This window comes from Solanum dulcamara, chromosome 5 (genome assembly GCF_947179165.1).
Source record: "Solanum dulcamara chromosome 5, daSolDulc1.2, whole genome shotgun sequence".
NCBI classification, from domain to species: domain Eukaryota; kingdom Viridiplantae; phylum Streptophyta; class Magnoliopsida; order Solanales; family Solanaceae; genus Solanum; species Solanum dulcamara.
Window position 1 is genome coordinate 67,365,672 of NC_077241.1, and position 19,603 is coordinate 67,385,274.

Genomic DNA, 19,603 nt, shown 5'->3' on the forward strand with positions numbered 1-19,603 from the left:
CATAATCATATGAAAATTTAATGGAAAGGATGAGAATAATTACCTTGACGTTTTGGAATGAAAATCCCTATTTTTCTCTTCTCCTTTATTTTTCTTTTCCCCTTTCTTTTCTTTCTTCCTCCATATTTTTTTCTCCCAGTTTTTTTTTTTCGATGAGCCGCTGTTCTCTCTTTTCTTTGTTTTCGTTGTATCTGATGGTAATGCCATCAGATTATATATATATATATATATATAAAATCTTTTCTTTTATTATTTTTTTTTCCTTTTCCAAACTAATTATGTTTTAAAATTTACAAACCCTACTAACCTATTTTAATAAATATAAGAAAAGTGGTATATGATATTAAATAAATTAACACTTTAGCCCATCAATTAAATTAATTATTTAAAATCACCCATCAATTAATTAAATGAAGTTATCGAATAGTCTAAAATTTACAATTTAAATATACGGAATGAGTCTTTTATGAAGGAAAGAAGACTCGTTCTCAAAATGACCTAACGGGTCATTACAGGGAGTACACTGCTCTCAAATACAAAGAGAAAACAACAATAAACACTTTTCTCTTATAAAAGGAACAACTACTAAAGAGGATAGTCAAGACTATAATATTTATCTTGGTGTATAACTCTCTTTGTATTCTTACTCTATCTTTTTCTGAATGAATCAAATGAGGGCACACGGCCCTATATTTATAGGAGGATGAAAACGCGTAAACGAAAAGAGTTTACACGTTCCTGTGTTGAAAATGAGTAAAGGCTGGTTGCTAACCTTTGCCAACCTTTACTTTCTGCAGCCCCTGTTTTTGACTTTCTTTCACTTTACAGGCTTTTCCTCCCATTCGCCCTCTTCCATTCCTCTTTGAGAATTGATTTTGTAGTTAATTTATAATTTTTTTGTTTTAATTTACATATTTTTTATAAGAAATTTTATTTTACACATAAAAATTTTAAAATCATCATTTTTTTGTATTGTTAATAATTTTTTGTCATCTTAATTTATTTGATACCACTTAGTAGAATAACAATGTAATTTTATATATTGGGATTTGAAAATAATAAAATATACATAAATTTTATAAAGATGACGTTAAAATTTTTGAATTTTATATAAAGAGAATTTAACGAATTCTAAATAACTTATTTTATTATACTTAAATAAGTTTTAAATATAAATAAAGATTTAAGTCAAACATTAATAAATATTGCGTATATGCAGACATACTTGTATCTCCGGGCCCCGTCCAATATATATATGTTGTTTTTATCATGTTTATTTATATAAAAATGTAAAAAATAAATTAATTGTAGGGTTCACACAAGTCATCTCTAGACTTCCTTGAGTCAAAAAAGGAATGCAAATAAATAATTTGCCTTTCAATATAGAAAATACCCTTTGGTCTTTTGGAAATGGATTAAAAAAAAAAAGGAAGCCCAATTGAATTAAAATGGAGGGACTAAAATATTCATATTCGTCGATGAAAAATTAAGCTAGGAAGAAAAAGAAAAAGGTGCGATCGCAGATAAGAGAGAGAAAGAGAGCCGTGTGATTCTACAAAACTGTTTGATTCGTAAGTTCAGGGATTCTCGTGAAGATTGAAAATCTCGCCGGCGAATCTTTCCTTTGATATCGCCGGGGAGTTGACCGGTGGTTTTGATCGGAGAAAGCTGGAGATTTTCTATCGGAGGTGAACAGAAGTAAAAAAATATAAGGATGGTGAATTCAATGGTGGAAAGAGCAACGAGCGATATGCTCATAGGTCCTGATTGGGCTATGAATCTCGAGATCTGCGATATTTGCAATCACGATCCCGCGTATGCTTCCTTTCCTTGCTCTTTTTAATCATTTTTTTTAAGTATGTTAAACTTGTGCCGCTTTTTCTCTTTTATTTTTTGGTTTAGGTGACTTGAGAGTGTTTTTGATTCAGACTGAGTTTAGAACTGGATTTCCAAGTTACATGTAGCACTTAAGTAGTTGCTCGTTAAGTTGTTGATGGCTTACGAAACTTTAGATGAATGTATAGTATAGTGGCAATTGTCCTATTTACAAAAAGAAAACTAATAGTACCTCTGTTGAGAATTTCTTGAAAAAACTGTTAATTCGATGAGGTGATTGATTAGACTAAATCCTGTTTGCTTAGGAAGTACAAGTGACATTATGCAAAAAGGAAGTGAATGATTCTGTTGTCAGCTCCTGCTAGATATGAAATTACTTTTGCACTGCGTACCAGTGAGCTTTACTGTCATGCTTGTTAATTGGGGATGGGTCTCTTTGGGTAGTTGTAGTCTTGTTTAGGGTTTGCATTTCATTTTATGTGGGTAAAATATCCTTGTGAGTTATTAGCTGTTGTCATGATGAGCGAAATGAACCTTCTTAGTCTTAAGTTCATTTTACTTTGTATGTTATGCTATCTAATGCATTGTTTTTCTTAAAAACTCTGATGAGCTACTCCTCCGAATATCAATGATAATTCTTGAGTCTATGACTTCTCTTTGTCGATTGAGTTTGCAAATAGTGTTGTATAATCTGTTGTTCATATGTATTGTGTAGCATCAAATTCATCCTCTCCTTGTGCCAAGGATGTGTACAAGGAGATAGCTGATCCATAAAGTCATAAACTGAAATGGGCTGGTAATGGTTGGCTTACCAGCCCATTGAATTCTTATGATTATTGCCTTGTGTCAAATGGTACTCCCAATATCCTAAAAGTTTAATCAGTTTTACTCATCAAACCCCAAAAAAGGAATCTTTTTTAACTATGTTTCTGACTGTGTTGTCAAAGGTGGTGTTTGAGCCCTAATGTAGCAAACTCTAAGATGGTGCTTCAGTGAAAATGCCAGTGGCACATGCATCTTAGCAAAAGCAAACCAACCAATGTTTTGTTTGAGAGCACAATTAATTTTTGAAGTTACTTGAGTTCTGACTTGGAAAAGATGGCAGTGGATAATAAATATGGCCAAAACAGAGCGTGGTATTAATCCTTAAGAAATGCCTGAAACCAATAAATCTCTGCCAAGTCCCTGATTTTTGCAGATGCTAAACTTTTTTTTTTTTGAGAAATGAATGCTAAACTTACTTTTATTTGTACCTTGCTGGTTTATATACATATTTTTTTCTACGAGGAATTAATATGTGATTTTTCTCTGAGGATTTAAGACCAATTGCGTTTGGCAATCATCTCCACGTTTGTCCATTTTGTCTTAGATTCAGTACTTCATGTCTTCATCAACCACACGATTGGAATTGTGGAATGGATCAGCATGTTGTTCCTGTGTGATTCCTTCAAATCGTGGAGATGAACAGAAATCGTCTCCATGTTTTGCCCTTTAGCACATTTTTCAATTCTCTGATTTTTCAGCTTTTTGCTCCAAACTTGGTCTTCCTTCAATCTTTTTGATACATTTCTTCCCTTTGTTTCCTTTTGTGTTCATAGACCTGAAACCAACAAAATAAGTTAGTTATGCTGTTAGACCTTTACTTAGGGAAGCTACAATGACCTTTTCTTAGAGAAGCTACAATTCAAGTAAAAGATGTTAGTTCCCAACTTATCAACTCCCTCAAGCTTAAACTTCTGCTTATCCTCAAACAAAACAAAATAATAAGAAAATTTTACACATTAAGCACTCAAGTTTCTTATGAGTTTGGTTGGTATCAACAATTTACTTCAAATCACTCGCACTCTCAACAAGTTTTTTTTTATACCTTACCTAAACTAGGTGGACTAACTTATAGAAGAGCATTGGTTTGATCTTAGGTTCACCCATTTAACTGTGAGTGCACCTGACAAACTTACCATCCCAAACAAAAAAAAGAATCTTGATTGCATCTGACAGTGCAGCCTGTTCAAATGATTTTAAGTCTGTCCTTAAGCTGTATCTGCAGTTAATAATTTTATCACTACAATTGAGGATAAATTTTACGTCCATTAAATGGACATCTGGATATTGTGGAAAAAGGAATTGAAGACGTTTTGGAAACGATGACTTTCTGTGTGTCAATTGAAGTTCTGGTTCTTAATTATTTTTGTTTTGTTGGTCAAAATAACTTAATAAGAACCCTTAAATGGTAAAAGACAAATAGTATATGTTCTTAGCTCTTCTGATTAACTGGCAGTGTTATCTTTAGACCTTTTGTAAATAATTTCTGTAATATTTCATATCTGTGGTTCTTCTGAGTATTATAAAAATATATAGCCTTACCTTTCCCTGAAAAGAAAAACATTAAATAGAAATCCAATGAACTAGACTGTAATTGCATCATGTAGTCGTGCTCACTAAAATCTCCCTTTTCCTCTTCTCTTTTTCTCTGTAAATTTTCTCTCGTGTTATTGGCTTGTAAATATGGATGTCTGCTTTTACCGTTGGTGGAAGATTGTTTAAATTTATTATTGATATTTATGTTCCTTTTTGGTTTACCAGGCAAGCCAAAGATGTCGTGAAGGGAATAAAAAGACGTCTTGGTAGTAAGAATCCCAAAGTCCAACTTCTTGCTCTGACAGTAAGCTTCTAAATCCGTCAAAATTGATGCTTTATTATTTCATTCATATGGACTGTTAACTCTCCAATTTTTGTGTTACTTTGTCATTCTTTCTTTTGTGTAGGAGATGTTCAGGTGTTAAATTTATGCTACCTCTTTTCGTCAACTGTTTCATGTTCATTATTTGTTTTCTCTCTCATTAATTGCAGATACGGTTATGTATGCTATATGATCTTTACTTTTTAAGAAAACCGCAGCTACATTATCATGGAGTATCCTTGAGGTGGAGTGGTGATATATGGCACTGGCCACTGTGCATCTCAAGCAATCTCTAATCAGCTCTTAGCATGTAGCTTATTGAAACCCCCCCAGCTATTAGTTTGAATGTCTAGTCTTTCTGGTGACACATAAGGGTGCATTTCCCAAAACTGTTTTTTCCTTTGCTTTCTTAATGCTAAGTGCTTTCTTTATTTTGTAGTTGATTAGATAATCTCTTTGAAAATATGGATGTTTAATAAATAGTTCTTACCCCCAAAGATGTTGCCTAGTGGTCAATAAAATGGAGAACCATGAGGCCTTAGTTCAAATTTAGTGGAGGCAAAAAGCACTAGATGATTTCTTCTCATCTGCCTAAACCTTAGTGGACAGAGTTACACAGGTACCCCATGAAATTAGTCGGGTGTACACAAGCTGCCCCGAATACTACCGTATTAAAAAAGATGTATGGTTCTTGTAAAGAAGTTACAAAAGGATGTTAAATGACAATGCTCATCTACAATTTGAACGGTTAAATATATTATTTATATTGTTGTACATTCTGGCTCTAGAGTACTCTATCAGTACTAAGTCTTTGTCCTTGTCCTTGAGAATTCTGTTGCTTTATTTGGTTGTTTACCTAATAGATGTACCTAGCCAAACTTGCAATGAACTCACAACAGTTAGAGAATGCTTCAGTTGTCCCTCATAGGTTGTGTTAGGGTTTCCACCTTCCAAAAAGGTTTATAATTATCCTGAGTTACTTTACGCATTGCTTTTAGGTTTTAAGTTGAATGTTTAGATTCTTTCGCCTGGTAATAGAGTGAAACTTTGGTGAGCCCGTTGCCACAATTGCTTTCTCTCTCTAGTTCGATAAGTCTAGGCTTTTCCTTCCCTCAACTCAGCTCATGGAGCTTCTCAAGGTTTATACCTTCTCAATTTAGTCCGTCTATCCACTAACATTACTTCAGGTCCACTCATTACCTATTGAGCCTAATCTGTCTCCCTCGATATTAGGGCTGCTACTATTGAACCTCCTTTCAGAAAAGGGGACAAAAATCCACGTGCAGAAGGTGTTGAAGCTGTACTTGTATCTCATTGGTTGTGTAAGGATTTCCAATATGATTTCAAGCTACTTGACCCATCTCCTTAAAGCTTTGGGTTAGATGATTTAGAGCATGTTTGGATTAGCTTATTTTAGGTGCTTTTAAGCCAAAATAGCTTTTAAACAGATTTGTAGTGTTTGGGTAAAATAAAAGAGTGCTTATAAGCACTTGTTTTTAAGCCAAAATAACAAAAGTAAGTCATAGATAAAAGCCAATCCAAACAGGCTCTAAATTCTTTCACAACAAGAAGTCAAATTATAGTAAAAAATGGTTCATTCCATGGGGGTTGACTTCTTTGCTGAACAAAATAGTTCAGAAACCACTATATGAGAAATTGATTGAAGCTGGTCATTTTCTACAACTAGACAAAATTTTCTAAGCCAATATAATACTTGGAAAGAAAAGTTTCAGCAATAAGAAATAATTGATTGATGAAGATAAGGCTGGGATCTTGGTTTCACTTGATGTTTGAAACTAAGGTCAAGTAACTTAATTTTCCACACTTTTATCATTCTTACTTTGATATGAATGCCCCTCTCAATCATGTTCAACTATTACAAGTTATCTAATTAAATGCATTCCTTGCTGTTATGCATCTTGTTGAACTTTTATGATGCATTAAAATAAAGAAAGCCTTACCATTTGGTTGGGTTTCTAGAATTGTACAGGTCTCCTTTTAGTTATCTTTACTCCCGCTATTAGATTCTTACACTTTTCCTCTTTCTGTTGAGATCTAGTGGGCAGGGAAATCATGATTTAGTAGATTCATATGGAAAATCTAGAAGTTCACTTCTCATCAACTCCTATAAGAGTTGGACAACATATTGAATATTCATAAAAGAGCTGTATATCAAAGTAGGTATATCTTGGTATTCAAATAGATGAATATTTTCGCTCTATCAATCTGTAACCTTTAAGAGTCTTTAATTGCCTAAATGCCCCTTCATTAGCAGTGTGACCTTATGATAAAGACTGAAATTTTTGATGTTATCTGTAAGATTCTAAAATTCATGAAGGAACACTGATTGATTTTTCTTTAACATTTTTTTTAACTCAGAACTCCAGTGTGTCAAATCAATAAGTTGATTGGACATTATAATTTGAGTTTCTATTTTTCAGCTGTTGGAAACAATTGTCAAGAATTGTGGGGATATTGTCCATATGCATGTTGCTGAGAAAGATCTACTTCATGAGATGGTGAAAATTGTAAAAAAGAAGGTGATTTCTTGCTGACTCTCAAACTCCTTTACTTCTTCTTTGAACCTTTTTTTCTTTCTTCACAAAGTTAAGGCATCTTTATGTACTGTTTTGTAACAGCAACCTGACTTGCATGTCAAGGAAAAAGTATTAATTTTGATAGACACGTGGCAAGAAGCATTTGGAGGACCAAGGGCAAGATATCCACAATTTTATGGCGCATACCAGGAGTTGCTGGTAAATCTTTCTACTGGTTTTAATTTGTGTATCTGCATGTGATAGTTATTCATGTCTTTAGTAATCAAAACAATTAATAAAAGAAACTGGGTCAATTTGTGATAGTTCAGTTTTCTAACATATCATCCAAAATCAGCTACTCCCTCCGTTTCAATTTGGCCTATTTTGACTTGGCACGGAGTTTAAGAAAGTAAATACTTTTGAAACTTGTGGTCTAAAATTAAAGATATGTCAAATGTACCAAAATGCCCTTTAATCTTGTGGTCTTAAACATGCCATGTGGAAAGTTGAAATTAAAAAGTTGCCAAAAAAAGAAAGAGTCATTCTTTTTGAAATGGACTAAAAAGGAAAGTAGGTCAAGCAAATTGAAACGGAGGGAGCACTAATTAGTATAGGGTCCAGTTGCAACATAGAAGTTGTTGGAGGAATGCATATCACCAAACAATTCAATGGTTGCTAAAATTTCAATTAAGACGCTTATTGACCAGCTTCTACCACACGTATTTTGTTCATTCACAGTTGTCATGTCATTCCTTTAGCATTTTGTTGCTTCTCAAAATGGAGTTTTAAAACATGCTGCTTGACGTTTCAGCGCATTGGAGCTGTATTCCCTCAGAGAGCTGAGAAATCAGCCCCCGTGTTCACACCCCCCCAAACACATCCGCTGGCTTCATACCCACAGAATCTCCGGAATCCTGAATCCGGTCAGGAAGCGGCTGAGTCTTCTGCAGAGGCTGAATATCCAGCCTTGAGGTGAATCTTTCACTTCTAACTCTTGAAAGAAGTTAAGACTTTTAAGTCATTTACTGTGATTTCTCTCTCTTGTTTCTTGTCCTGTTGCGGAGCTTTCAGCTGGTGCACTTGGTATAATTGATAGTCAAAAGCGAGAATGGAGAGCCAGTCTTGGAGAATACTTCTCCTACTTGTCCTTGAACAACTTTTTTGATGGCTAGTTTCTTAGTGCATGCCTTGGCATATTTTGATGGTTGAGCTCAGTGCCTCAACCAAATGTAAATTTAGGCAGGTGATACAAATACAAGTGTTTAAAGTCAATGGAAAACCATCACTTTGATTACATTGAATAAAGAATCGAAGAGAACTTAGGATTAGTTTCCTCCATCAGCAATGATACTCTCTTATTGACAAAATGTTACTGTTGAATAACCTTAGGACTTGTTGCTGGTATATATCTTCCTTTTTGTGCTATATCTGCTTGAATTGCCAAGGATTGATCCAAGTTCATTGAGTCTACCCAAATATCTGGAGAATTGAAAAGTGGTAGGATCATAGCAGGTACACTGTAGGATCTCTAATGGATTTTTAGGATCAGTAGTCTCCTACTACTTCACCAATTATACTAGTTTACTTCATTTTGATGTATTTTGTGAGTTGTGACATCCAGATGTTAGGTTACGCAGTCCAAGATTAATCTGCTCAGCTGTAAATAGAAATAATAATATATGAATATCCATTCTTGCGTCTTCTTTTTATTTCAGCAGTTATCTTTGGTATATTATCAGTGTTATCAAAGGCATGCTTATACTGCTTAAAGCGCGCTTAAGCCCTAAAGCGAGGCTCAACGTGTTGAGCGCTTTGCTTCACTTAATGTGTTGCTTCAACGTCGTCATCAAGGTTCTAAGACATACTTTTCCTTGCCAATGAACCTCTTCTGAAGAGATGATACTAAACAATTGATATTTTTACTTTACCGTAATTATTTTTTAATTTCTTTGTTCGTATATTTTTCATTCATGCTTATAAATTATTAGTCTTGGACTAAACATATATATTTGTATTTTGTCTCCCTTTGTGCTTTTTTCCATTAAAGCTCACGCTTTATTTGCGGTTTGCGCATAAAGCCCCAACGGACCTTTTTTGCCGCTTTTTTGCTTCACACTGTATATTATATGTCTATGATTGTGTTGATATCTCTTTTCTGAGATGCATTATCATATCTAGACTTGATGTTACTTGTTTAGACTAATTTGAACTCATCTATGTTGTCCTTCTAGTGTTAATACATTGTAATTGTTATAAGCTGTTTCTGGTAAGATCTTATGAGTCTACCATCCAATTTTACAATGTGGTCCGGAGATCTTTGAAGTGATCCCATGTAGGATCCCCAGTAGAAAAACAAAATATTTAGACCTGTCGATAATAAATTTGGATTTCGTTTACGGTTCTCTACTGCTAAACTTCTGAATCTGAACTCTATATGCCAATCTTCACACAGACTTTTTTGTTATCCCTTCCGCCATATTATATTATTATGGTGGACAATGCATTTCTGTTTGTAAAGGGAAGCAAGATGAATGATTTGCAGCTGCTGGTGAATGTCATTTAATACCTGTACCGCAGCATCTTTCGGCTGTTAGGCTCATTTTCTTCTTTTTGTGTTGCTAGCTTGACAGAGATCCAGAATGCACGTGGTATCATGGATGTCCTTGCTGAAATGCTGAGTGCATTAGATCCTGAAAACAAAGAGGTATATCTTGCTTATAACATCTATTGGGGGTATTATTCAACATTAAGATATTCTTACTCTAATGCAAATTGGGCAGGCTAAAAATGTTGCGGTGTATTGTTGTCAACTCATGTAGTTGCTTCTTAGGGAAATATTCATCTCTAAGAAGAACGGTGGATACTTGGTGTTGAAATTTCCTAAATTTGTTTTAGTTTTTCTTTTGTGTCGAAATCTTATCTGTTATTTTGCTGAGTTGATGGTCTTTGTTCAATGCGATAATGTATTTGCTTGTTGGCTTACAGGGGCTGAAACAAGAGGTGATTGTTGATTTGGTGGAACAATGTCGTACCTACAAGCAAAGAGTAGTACACCTTGTAAACTCGACTACGTAAGGCCTTGTATTACGCAGACTACTTCTCTTTAAGTGCTTTTCCTATAAAATCTTGACAGATTTGTCAAAATTTAGTTTTTGTTGGTACTATATCCGTATTGATGAAGTGGACTGATGAGGAAATTAGGGTCCCATTCAGACATTAGAATTTTTCCTTTTTTCCAAAATATATTTCCAAATCAATGTTTGGTTAACAAATTGTTGCTGCTACAATTTTCCAACTCCAACTTGAAGTTGGTTTCAAGTTTGAATAACACGCAAACCAACTTTTTGAAGTAATTTTTTTTTTCATTCTCAAAACTTCAACATTTCTTCAAATGAAATACCTGTCCAAATGCAGCTTCAATTTTCAAATACCCCTTTTCAACTTAACTTCAAAGGCTACTTTTTTTTCAAATATCATCCAATTCATATCCAAATGCCTACCTAGATTTCTGAATACTGTGGGCTCAACAGAAGCTCTAAAAAAATAAACCTTCAAAATCAAGTCTGGGAAAATTGTGTTAACTGAACCAAATAAAGCAAAACACACTTGGTTAGGTCAGGATGACCTTTCAGATGTTTTTGAAGCAGAGAAACCCCTATCTCATGTTGACTTGTTATTATATCTCCCTATTGAGTACCACTAGTCCACAGCATCCTCTCAAGGAGGAAATGGGCTCTCTAACAGGGTGTCAGTTAATTCAATTTTTAAAGTTTAAACAAACAAGGGAAACACACTTGCTAGGACATAGATGTTGGTATCACAATTAGTTTGACATACATGGTTATGGATTCTCGAATTTGACAGTCACGTCACCATGAATCCAACAGGTGGGAGGTAGAAGTGGTGAAGCAGGTTTTGTAGCAATTATTTCATGGCTTCTTGATAAATTTAGTGGTTTTGATTGTCAAAGTATAGAAAATGTCCCAAGGCCTGATGGGACTTTAAGCACAAATAGCAATCAAAGCATGAGGGTTTGTGATGAAAGGAGCTAATGATGAAAACAGAAATTATATATGTAATGCAAGAAAATGTAACTCTAAACTCGAACAATAATTTTTGGATGAAGATTTAAAATGCTATAACTAAGTGAAACCTTTGAAACAAAATTGTGTCAATCAAGTTCAAAACCATTTGAAGTATTTGATTAGATAATAAGACCATGTTTCAAGTTTTCAATGACTTAACCTTTCCTTTACAAAATTTCTAATTGCTTAGAGCCCTTTTGGATTAGTGGAATAAGAATAGATTTCAAGCACTTTTGAAGTATTGGAGCTGAATTTAAAAAAGATGTAGTTACATGATTGGATAGAAATGCTGAAGCTGAAAATAAGCCGTTGGTGTGTTTGGTAAATATGTTCTAATAAACACTATTTTGTATTAAAATGACTAAATTGTCCTTCAAGCTATTAGCACTAAGAATGAATTGATTTTTGCCATCTCTAAGCAGCCTTCTTCCCTCTGCTGTTGTATGTGTTAGTTTTTGAAGACGTTGAGATAGAAGTACAAATAATAAGCATATTCTCTGGAGCCCAAAATCTGCTTGCATTATGGTGTGAGATTGTGTCGTTGTCAATGGCTCGCCTTTTCCTGTGAAATTTTTCAGTGATTGAACTTGTGTTTAATGGTTTGAATGTTTCGTCAGCCCAATGTAGTTGCACTCTTCTAGTAATAACAACAGCATAGGTGTTCCATTGATGATCTAGGAGACATTATTTCTGTAATGATGCTGACCTTCTTAAATGGTAGGATCGAGAACCTTTATTCTTTTATCCGGCTTTGTAAGTGAAAGTTGGTAAATGATGTCTCTTCTGAAGCTAGGAGTGGAAGCAGTTGCAGTTTCTTTAGATAGTGTCCGAATGTGAATGATGTCAGCAGAAGGAGCAGAAGATGGAAGTATGTAATCTACTTATCTTTAAAATGGAAAGAAAAAGTTCAAGACTAGGGCCGTACTCCAAATCTATGCTTAGAATTCTACAGCAGGAGCTTAGAAGCTTCTCAGGACAACAACCTTTTGGATTTTTTTCTTCTGATTTCAACATTTCAGGTTTGTGTTAAAAAGTATGTAGTTTGGTTGACAATCCTCTCAAAATTATTCTTGATAAATGATTTTCGGATTTATTGGATGGTTCTAATTGAAACCTGGAAGGTTTTAACTATTATTTCGGTAAGTGAGATGGACATTCTCATTAACACTCTATAGCATGGTGCTCTTTAAAGAGGTGTAGGAACGCCTGAGCCCTGTTGACGTGGACACTCCAAGTAGTCAAAATAATTAGTTGAAGCTTCTAATTTATAACATATTTATAAGTCATTGTCAGGAAGAGAAGTAAAGGCTAACCATTTTTAATGCCATCTCCTGTCCTTATTTTTGCAGTAGAAGTTCTAGTAATTCAGTTAGGACAACAATATTTTATCAAGCTATACAAATATGCTGGACTCGCCATGATATTAGAACTTCAATCTAATCTCTTTATTCTTTTTCTGAGTCTTTTCTATGTTTTCTCTCTGCTCTGCCATATTTATTATGCACCATTTGGTTGTGATTCCCGTGGGATCCTTACATTTACCTGATGCAGGGATGAATCACTGCTCTGCCAAGGGCTAGCGCTGAATGATGAGTTGCAGCGTGTATTGGCCAAGCATGAAGCTATTGCTTCCGGAACTTCTGTTCAAGTGGAAAAACCAAAATCTGAACCACCTCAACCTCTTGTAAATGTTGATGCTCCACTTATTGATACCGGAGACCGCAAACTGTCAGACCAAGGGTAAATAGCTATTATCCTTATTTGACCTCTGTATCCAAACTTCACCCCCCCCCCTCCCCCCCCAAAAAAAAACACACACACTAAACCCAATATGTTTTGATTGTTAGATTCTTTTTGAGCGAACTCATAGCTTAAATAGTATACATGGCTTTTCTAGATTGAAATGTTAAATTGTTAATTTCCTGATATGCTTTAAAGCTATTATCAAGGTTCAAAAGTCCTCTGCTGTTACAAGATTGATGTAAATATGTGCCTTTTTTTCTTTGCGATGTAGAATTTTCCTATTCAGTGCTAGGTTGTTGTACTTCAAATAAGCTATCCCTTCCCCTTCCCCCAAAGAAAAGGGGAATATGATAGAAATTCTGGGTATTCATTTTAGCTTTTGAGTTGTAAGATGTGACACAAATCTTTTTGTATAAGTCGCTTGGTGTATTTTTCAGACCTACATCAAATGCTAGCCTAGGGACACAGTTGCTTCTTCTTGCTCCTCCATCAGCTAGCAGTCCATCAACAACAACAAAAGTTGACCCGAAAATTGATCTTCTAAGTGGAGATGACTTCAGCTCACCTACAACTGAGAATGTTCTGGCCCTTGTTCCTGTTGGTGGAGAACCGCAGCCTGCAAGTCCTGTTTCACAGCAGAATGCCCTTGCTCTTGTTGACATGTTTTCATCACCCAGCAACTCACAATCTCCATATTCAGCTGGGCAGACTCATGCTTCGTCCCCTCAAATTCAACAACAGAGCTTCACTTCTACCCAGCCAACTTTGTACCCAAATGGAAGTGTGCCTGGAACAACATATACACAAGGCTCTAACACGGCCTGGAACGAACAGATATCACAGCAACAGCAGTCAGCTTCTCCAGTTTATGGTGCGTTTCTTTGTCATCCCGCATGCATTCTGTTTTATCTCAACCAGAAAAAAATTGCATGCATTCTGTTTGAGTATAAATGTGTACTCTGTTAGCTATAGGTCGAATTCATCCTCAGTATTATTCCCTATTACCTGAAAAGACCTGGCAGCCATTAGATATATTACTTAAGAGTTAAACAGGGATATGCTGAAATATAGCGGGTGTTTGAAGTTGGTATGCCTCATGTGTAACCCAACTTCTGTACAGGTCTTATGTATTGCCTGAATTCTACGATCTCTTGCTCATCGAGTTTCTGAATTATTACTCACATAGTGCTTGTCTAATATCTGATTAGGTGGTCAAAGCAGTTCTTTTCCACCACCTCCATGGGAAGCTGAGGCAGCAGAGAACGGCCAAATAGTGGGGAATCCTCATGCTCAACTGATGCAAAATAATCAGTTGTTGCCAGGTAGTCCACATGCTCTACCAATGCACAACAATCAGCTAATGTCTGGTAGTCCAAATGCTTTATCAATGCAAAATAATCAGCTGATGGCAGCTAACAGCCAGCAATTGGCTGGTGGTTCACATGTCCATGGTATGTATGCACAACCGATCACTGGTGGACAGCCTGCCATGATGAACCAGGCTATGCAAAACAATCAGATGGTAGGGTTGCTTCCTCAACCAATCCAAGGTGGTCAATCAATGGGTATGTTTCCACAACAAATGCCACCTGGGCACATGGCTTATATGTATGCCCAACAACAAATGTATGGCAACCAAATGGCTGGTTATGGCTATGGTTATGCCCAACCACATAACACACAATTTCTTAATCAGAGAATGTCTGGGCTCTCCGTGAGGGATGATGGTGTCCTAAATAATTCATCCTATCCAGTTTCAACTCCTTCGTACATACCATCTGGAAAACCCTCAAAGCCGGAGGATAAACTATTTGGAGACCTTGTTGACATTTCAAAGTTCAAATCATCCAAAACTACTCCTGGCAGAGCTGGGAGCATGTGACAGTGACTGGTTTCTGCACCTTCCTTCTTTTCTTCAATATGATTCTCACATCTATTTAGTAATCAAGCTTGTGTTGCTTGCTGATTTTTCCCTCAATACTTAATTTTCACATATTGTTCCTTTTGGTCCATACGCATTTAATGGTTCTTTGTGAGTTTGTGTACATTTCTTGTAGAGAGTAAAAGCTAGATCACAAAGAAAGTTGAGGAACTTCCTTTTTTTGCCAGCTTGAATATGTATAGAATGTCTTCATTTATAGCTTTTTTGTGCAGCTTGGTGCTGTTATAACTGGTCATGCAGTTATTTGTGCTTTTACCTAGAAGTTTTTACAAGCGATGTGAACTCCTACACTGGTAAGAGCTTTGTGGCTCACTAGGGAAATATTACACCAATGCCTCACCTGAAGGAATTGAAATTGTAAGATAATTCATTGTTTGCTGAGCTACAACGGGTAAAGTTAGGTTTTACATTGTCTTCGCTGTTTTATGTTTTGGTATTTGTTTCTTTATACTCGATTCCTTTGCTTTGAATGGAAGATGAAGATATTATACTGCAGTGTGTAAACTGGTTGGTTGACTCTTCATCCTTCTGAAGTGAGATATCACCAGGTGGTTCTATCAGCCATTCATACTTCCCTTAGGTGCATTAAGACATCTTAAGGGTGTATTTCTTCTGGTTTGTAGGACTGTAGTATAACTCATTTGTGGAAAATATGCCGGCATGATGTGGAGGATGAAGATGATAGTGGTTTGGAGCTGCAAAGATGTTCCCCGGATTTTACCATGCTGGCGGATGTTTTCTTCTCCCAATTGACTATTCATAGACGTTCTACTGGGGAATTTGTGAGTAGACTCAGACTGCAATTTCCCTGTGTCATATATCTAATTAATCTCCTTAAAATGAAAGAAAAATACAAAGTAGGTCTTTATACATATTTTTATATTAATGTTGACAATATTACTTTTATTTATGGGGAAAAATGAATAGGAGTAATCCGTTATTGAAAATTAAAAAGAAAACTGAATACATACATGTATATAAACCGACTGTGTAGTCAATTTATGTACTAACAAAAGCATTGAACATTTCATATTAACTTGTCCTTATTTTTACGGATGTAACGGATGAAAACTTTTTGGCAAACTGAATGCATGTGTTGAACTTTGAAGTTTCAAACTTTCTGTGTCGCGCTGCTGCTATTTCAACCTTTTGCTGCGCTCGCAGTACTACATGAATTAGGAATTGATGTCCTTCTTGTCGGTGTTAATTTATGAAATTTTTACGTAAATGAATTTTTTTAGATTAATAATTTTTTTTATGGTACTTTTTTTTAATTACGGTTTACAACATATTTATCTTAATTAATAGTTAAAATTACCCTCTCCTCCCCCCCTCTTCCTGCATGTTTCTTCTTTTTTTTCTATTTGTTTTTTCTCTTTCTCTTTCTCCATTTTTTTTTAAAAATAATTAATTATCCTAATTTAAAACTAATTTAAATAGTATCGAAATGTTTGAAATTCACATATAATACTTATCATATATTTATATTAAAAGTATTTTAATTATATATTCACCACATTTATTAAAAGATGCCTATAATATGTATCATAAATTGATTTTAAAATGTATTATAATTATTGTTTATTTTTTCTCTTATTAATAGTGCTAAAATATATTATTGTATTATAAATATTTTAGTTATATATTTACCATGTGCATTGAAACATGCTTATAATATATTGAATTCAAAATCTATTATAATTATTTTTTATTTTTTTCTCTAATCAACATGATATATTATTGTATTAAAAATATTTTAGTTATATATTCACCACGTGCATTGAAATATGCATATAATATATTGAATTCAAAGTCTATTATAATTATTTTTTATTTTTTCTCTTATTAACGGAATATATTATTGTATTAAAAGTATTTTAGTTATGTATTCACCATGTCCATTGAAACGTCTCTATAATATGTATAATATATTAAATTTAAAATGTATACAATTAAAATTCAATATTATACATTATTATGAATTCAATTGTTGTTATTTCAACAAATATGATATATTTTTAACAGCGTAAATTAATTTGAATAATACTAGAATGTTTAAAATTCACACATAATATTTATAACATATTTGTATTAAAAATGTTTTAGTTATATATTCACAATGTTCATTGAAATATGTCTATAATATATATAATATATTGAATTTAAAATGTATTACGCTTTTATTTATATTTATTTATTTTATTGTGTTAGAAATGCATTATATATGTATTTATATAAAAAATTATTTAATTTAAAAAATAGTAAAAACATCATTTTTATAATATTTAATTCAAAATTAAGTTTTAAATTAGAATAATTGATTATTATTTTTAAAAGAGAGAGAAAGGAGAGAGAGGAAGAAAGAGAGAGAAAAAAAGAAAGAAAAAACGGAAGAGAGAGAAAAGAGAAAAAGAAAAGAAAAAACGGAAGAGAGACAAAAAAACATTTTTGATACTTTTATTTATGTACTAAGATCAATATAGATATATTTTTTTATCATATTGATATGAGAAAAATTATACTTTTCATATATGTTTGAATATCTAAATTTTAATTTTTTAAATATTGAATTAACTTAATCTGATATTTGTGTGCATCTTTTAGGTGCATAGTTTTGTGTGTTCAAATAGAAAAATTTGAAGTAATTCCGTTTTCGGGACTTGAAGCTGTGGGTCTCTCGGGTGAGAGCCGAGTATCCTAACCAACTAGACTACAACCGATGTTGTTTATAAATTTACGCTAAATATTACTACTATTTATAAGAGAATCTTCACAAGGGCATTTTAGGTATTTCGATACTTTGAGAGTCGTCCCTTTTGATATTGGTCCGACTCCGATAAACAATTTTTTTTCCTTTGACTATTAGACAAAAACGAATGTGTCATTTATAGGCACCATGCACATCTTTATATATATAAAATTATTTTCTATTATCTCATATAATTTGTTTGCTAATTAAGATAAAGAAATCGATAGAAATATGATATTTTTTAAATTCAGTTTATTGTTCATATCTCAAGCAAAAAATTCACTCTCCATATTCTTTTATTTAGACAAGATATAAGAAAATGTAAGATCAATTTACTGAGAATCACATTTTCATATATATAATTTACGCACCATCAAGGAACAATAATTCTAAGTATTTCAGTATGTATGCTGTGACATTTTTCTTAGATAAACTATTTAACTCAAAGAGTACTCACATGAGGGGGTGGATCGTAATCCACTTTTAGCAATTGATTCACCTTTCACTTATCAAAAATCAAACGTAGCTCAATTAATTTTTGCTAGACGAGACAAACAACAATTTTTAAATACTTGAATTACCCTTTTCAGAATGAACTCTCGATTCTTTAATTTTTTTTGTATGTTAGTTGAAGAATAAAAATCACTCACATGATATAATTGAAGGATAATAGTGCTAAGTTGGATAACACAAGGACCAAAATCAGAATATAGCACTAACATATAAATTAAAAATGCTATTTTTTTCTAAAATCAAATCAATTTTTTTAATTGCTTCAGTTTATTCATTCTTTATTTATTTATTTTTTTAAAAAAATATGTAATAAATATGCTTCCAAATACATAATAGAGTGACTATATTTCTACATAACTCTAATAAGTTAATTACTCTTTTAAAAAAGAAGAAATTATATATGTAAACGAGTTATATATGTAGTCTCCTTTTAAAAAATCATATGCACCTTTCAAGAATTTAGTCATTTCAGACAACTTAATAAGAAAACATTGCAAAAAAATTTCCTTATGCTATATTCTTTTTGTTTCCCATTTGCCTTGGGAGACCGCATTAGACCCCCGCATAAATTTGATTGCACACTGCATGTCATGATTCAATTATTGGATCGTGTGACCACTTACTCTAACGCTTAGATATGCGAATTCTTACCATCTCATTTAAAACAGATAATGCAAAAGTAAGACGTGAAACATGATATATCACATTAATAAAATGAAGGGATCAATTTCAACCTTAGTTTCAATAGAAAACTTTTGTAAATACAATGAAAACTCTGATCCCTAGGAACTAGTTTAAACATGTACAAGAACTTCTAAGAATATGAAATAATATAAAAATAGACACAACTTCCACCATAGGCAGAGAGGAGTAAAAGCTATCAGAGATCACAATTGTCTTCACCCAAAAAAATCATTGATCCTGCAACTAGACTATATCAAATGACATAATAAGAATAATATCAATACAAACAACACGTACTAGTAGGCATCATGTGTTGATCTGAATCCACCACATAATATCATGTAAATATTTAAAAGAAACATGCAATATGAAAGTTACACAATCCAAGTCGTTATCCACATGCCCAACCCACTTTCTATTTTACTCTCCAAATATAGAGAATAGAGATTATTTGCAAACAATCAACTCCAACCCAATTCTCTATATTACTCTCTAAAAAGGAATTTTTCTCTCTCTCCTCAATATTATATTATTATTTCTATTTCCTTATTTCATACTATAAATTCTTTCTTCTTTTTTCAAATAATCACCCTATATAATCTTCATGTAATATAAATTTTGTTCTTTTCAAATTCTTCATTTAATATAAAATTAATTTTATTCTAAATTTCTAAATAACATAAATTGCAAGCAAATATTATAAATTAGACATATTAATGGATAATTCAAATAAAAGTGATATCATTGATGAAATACAATTACATAGTAAATATTATATCATCGTAAAATTTACTTCGTGTACTAAAATTTGCTACCCCTATTTCATTTTGAACG

The 19,603-nt window shown here is 33.3% G+C and overlaps 1 protein-coding gene across 5 annotated transcripts; it reads left to right on the top strand.

The window, feature by feature from the left end:
* The first annotated feature begins 1,392 nt into the window (after positions 1-1,392).
* Positions 1,393-15,859, top strand: LOC129889437 (TOM1-like protein 9). 5 transcript variants are annotated; one of them, XR_008766911.1, is made up of 12 exons: positions 1,393-1,815; positions 4,420-4,498; positions 6,958-7,056; positions 7,156-7,272; positions 7,865-8,025; positions 9,676-9,757; positions 10,039-10,124; positions 12,690-12,878; positions 13,319-13,752; positions 14,090-14,772; positions 15,036-15,371; positions 15,447-15,859. XR_008766911.1 is itself a non-coding variant. In XM_055964728.1 (11 exons), exons 1-10 carry the CDS (start codon positions 1,715-1,717, stop codon positions 14,761-14,763), a joined length of 2,022 nt encoding a protein of 673 aa, XP_055820703.1. In that variant the 5' UTR covers positions 1,393-1,714; the 3' UTR covers positions 14,764-14,772; positions 15,447-15,859. The 5 variants fall into 5 exon arrangements, 3 of the variants coding, with proteins under 3 accessions (XP_055820703.1, XP_055820702.1, XP_055820701.1); XR_008766912.1 differs by having other exon boundaries at positions 15,036-15,116; XM_055964728.1 differs by lacking the exon at positions 15,036-15,371.
* Positions 15,860-19,603: the final 3,744 nt, after the last annotated feature.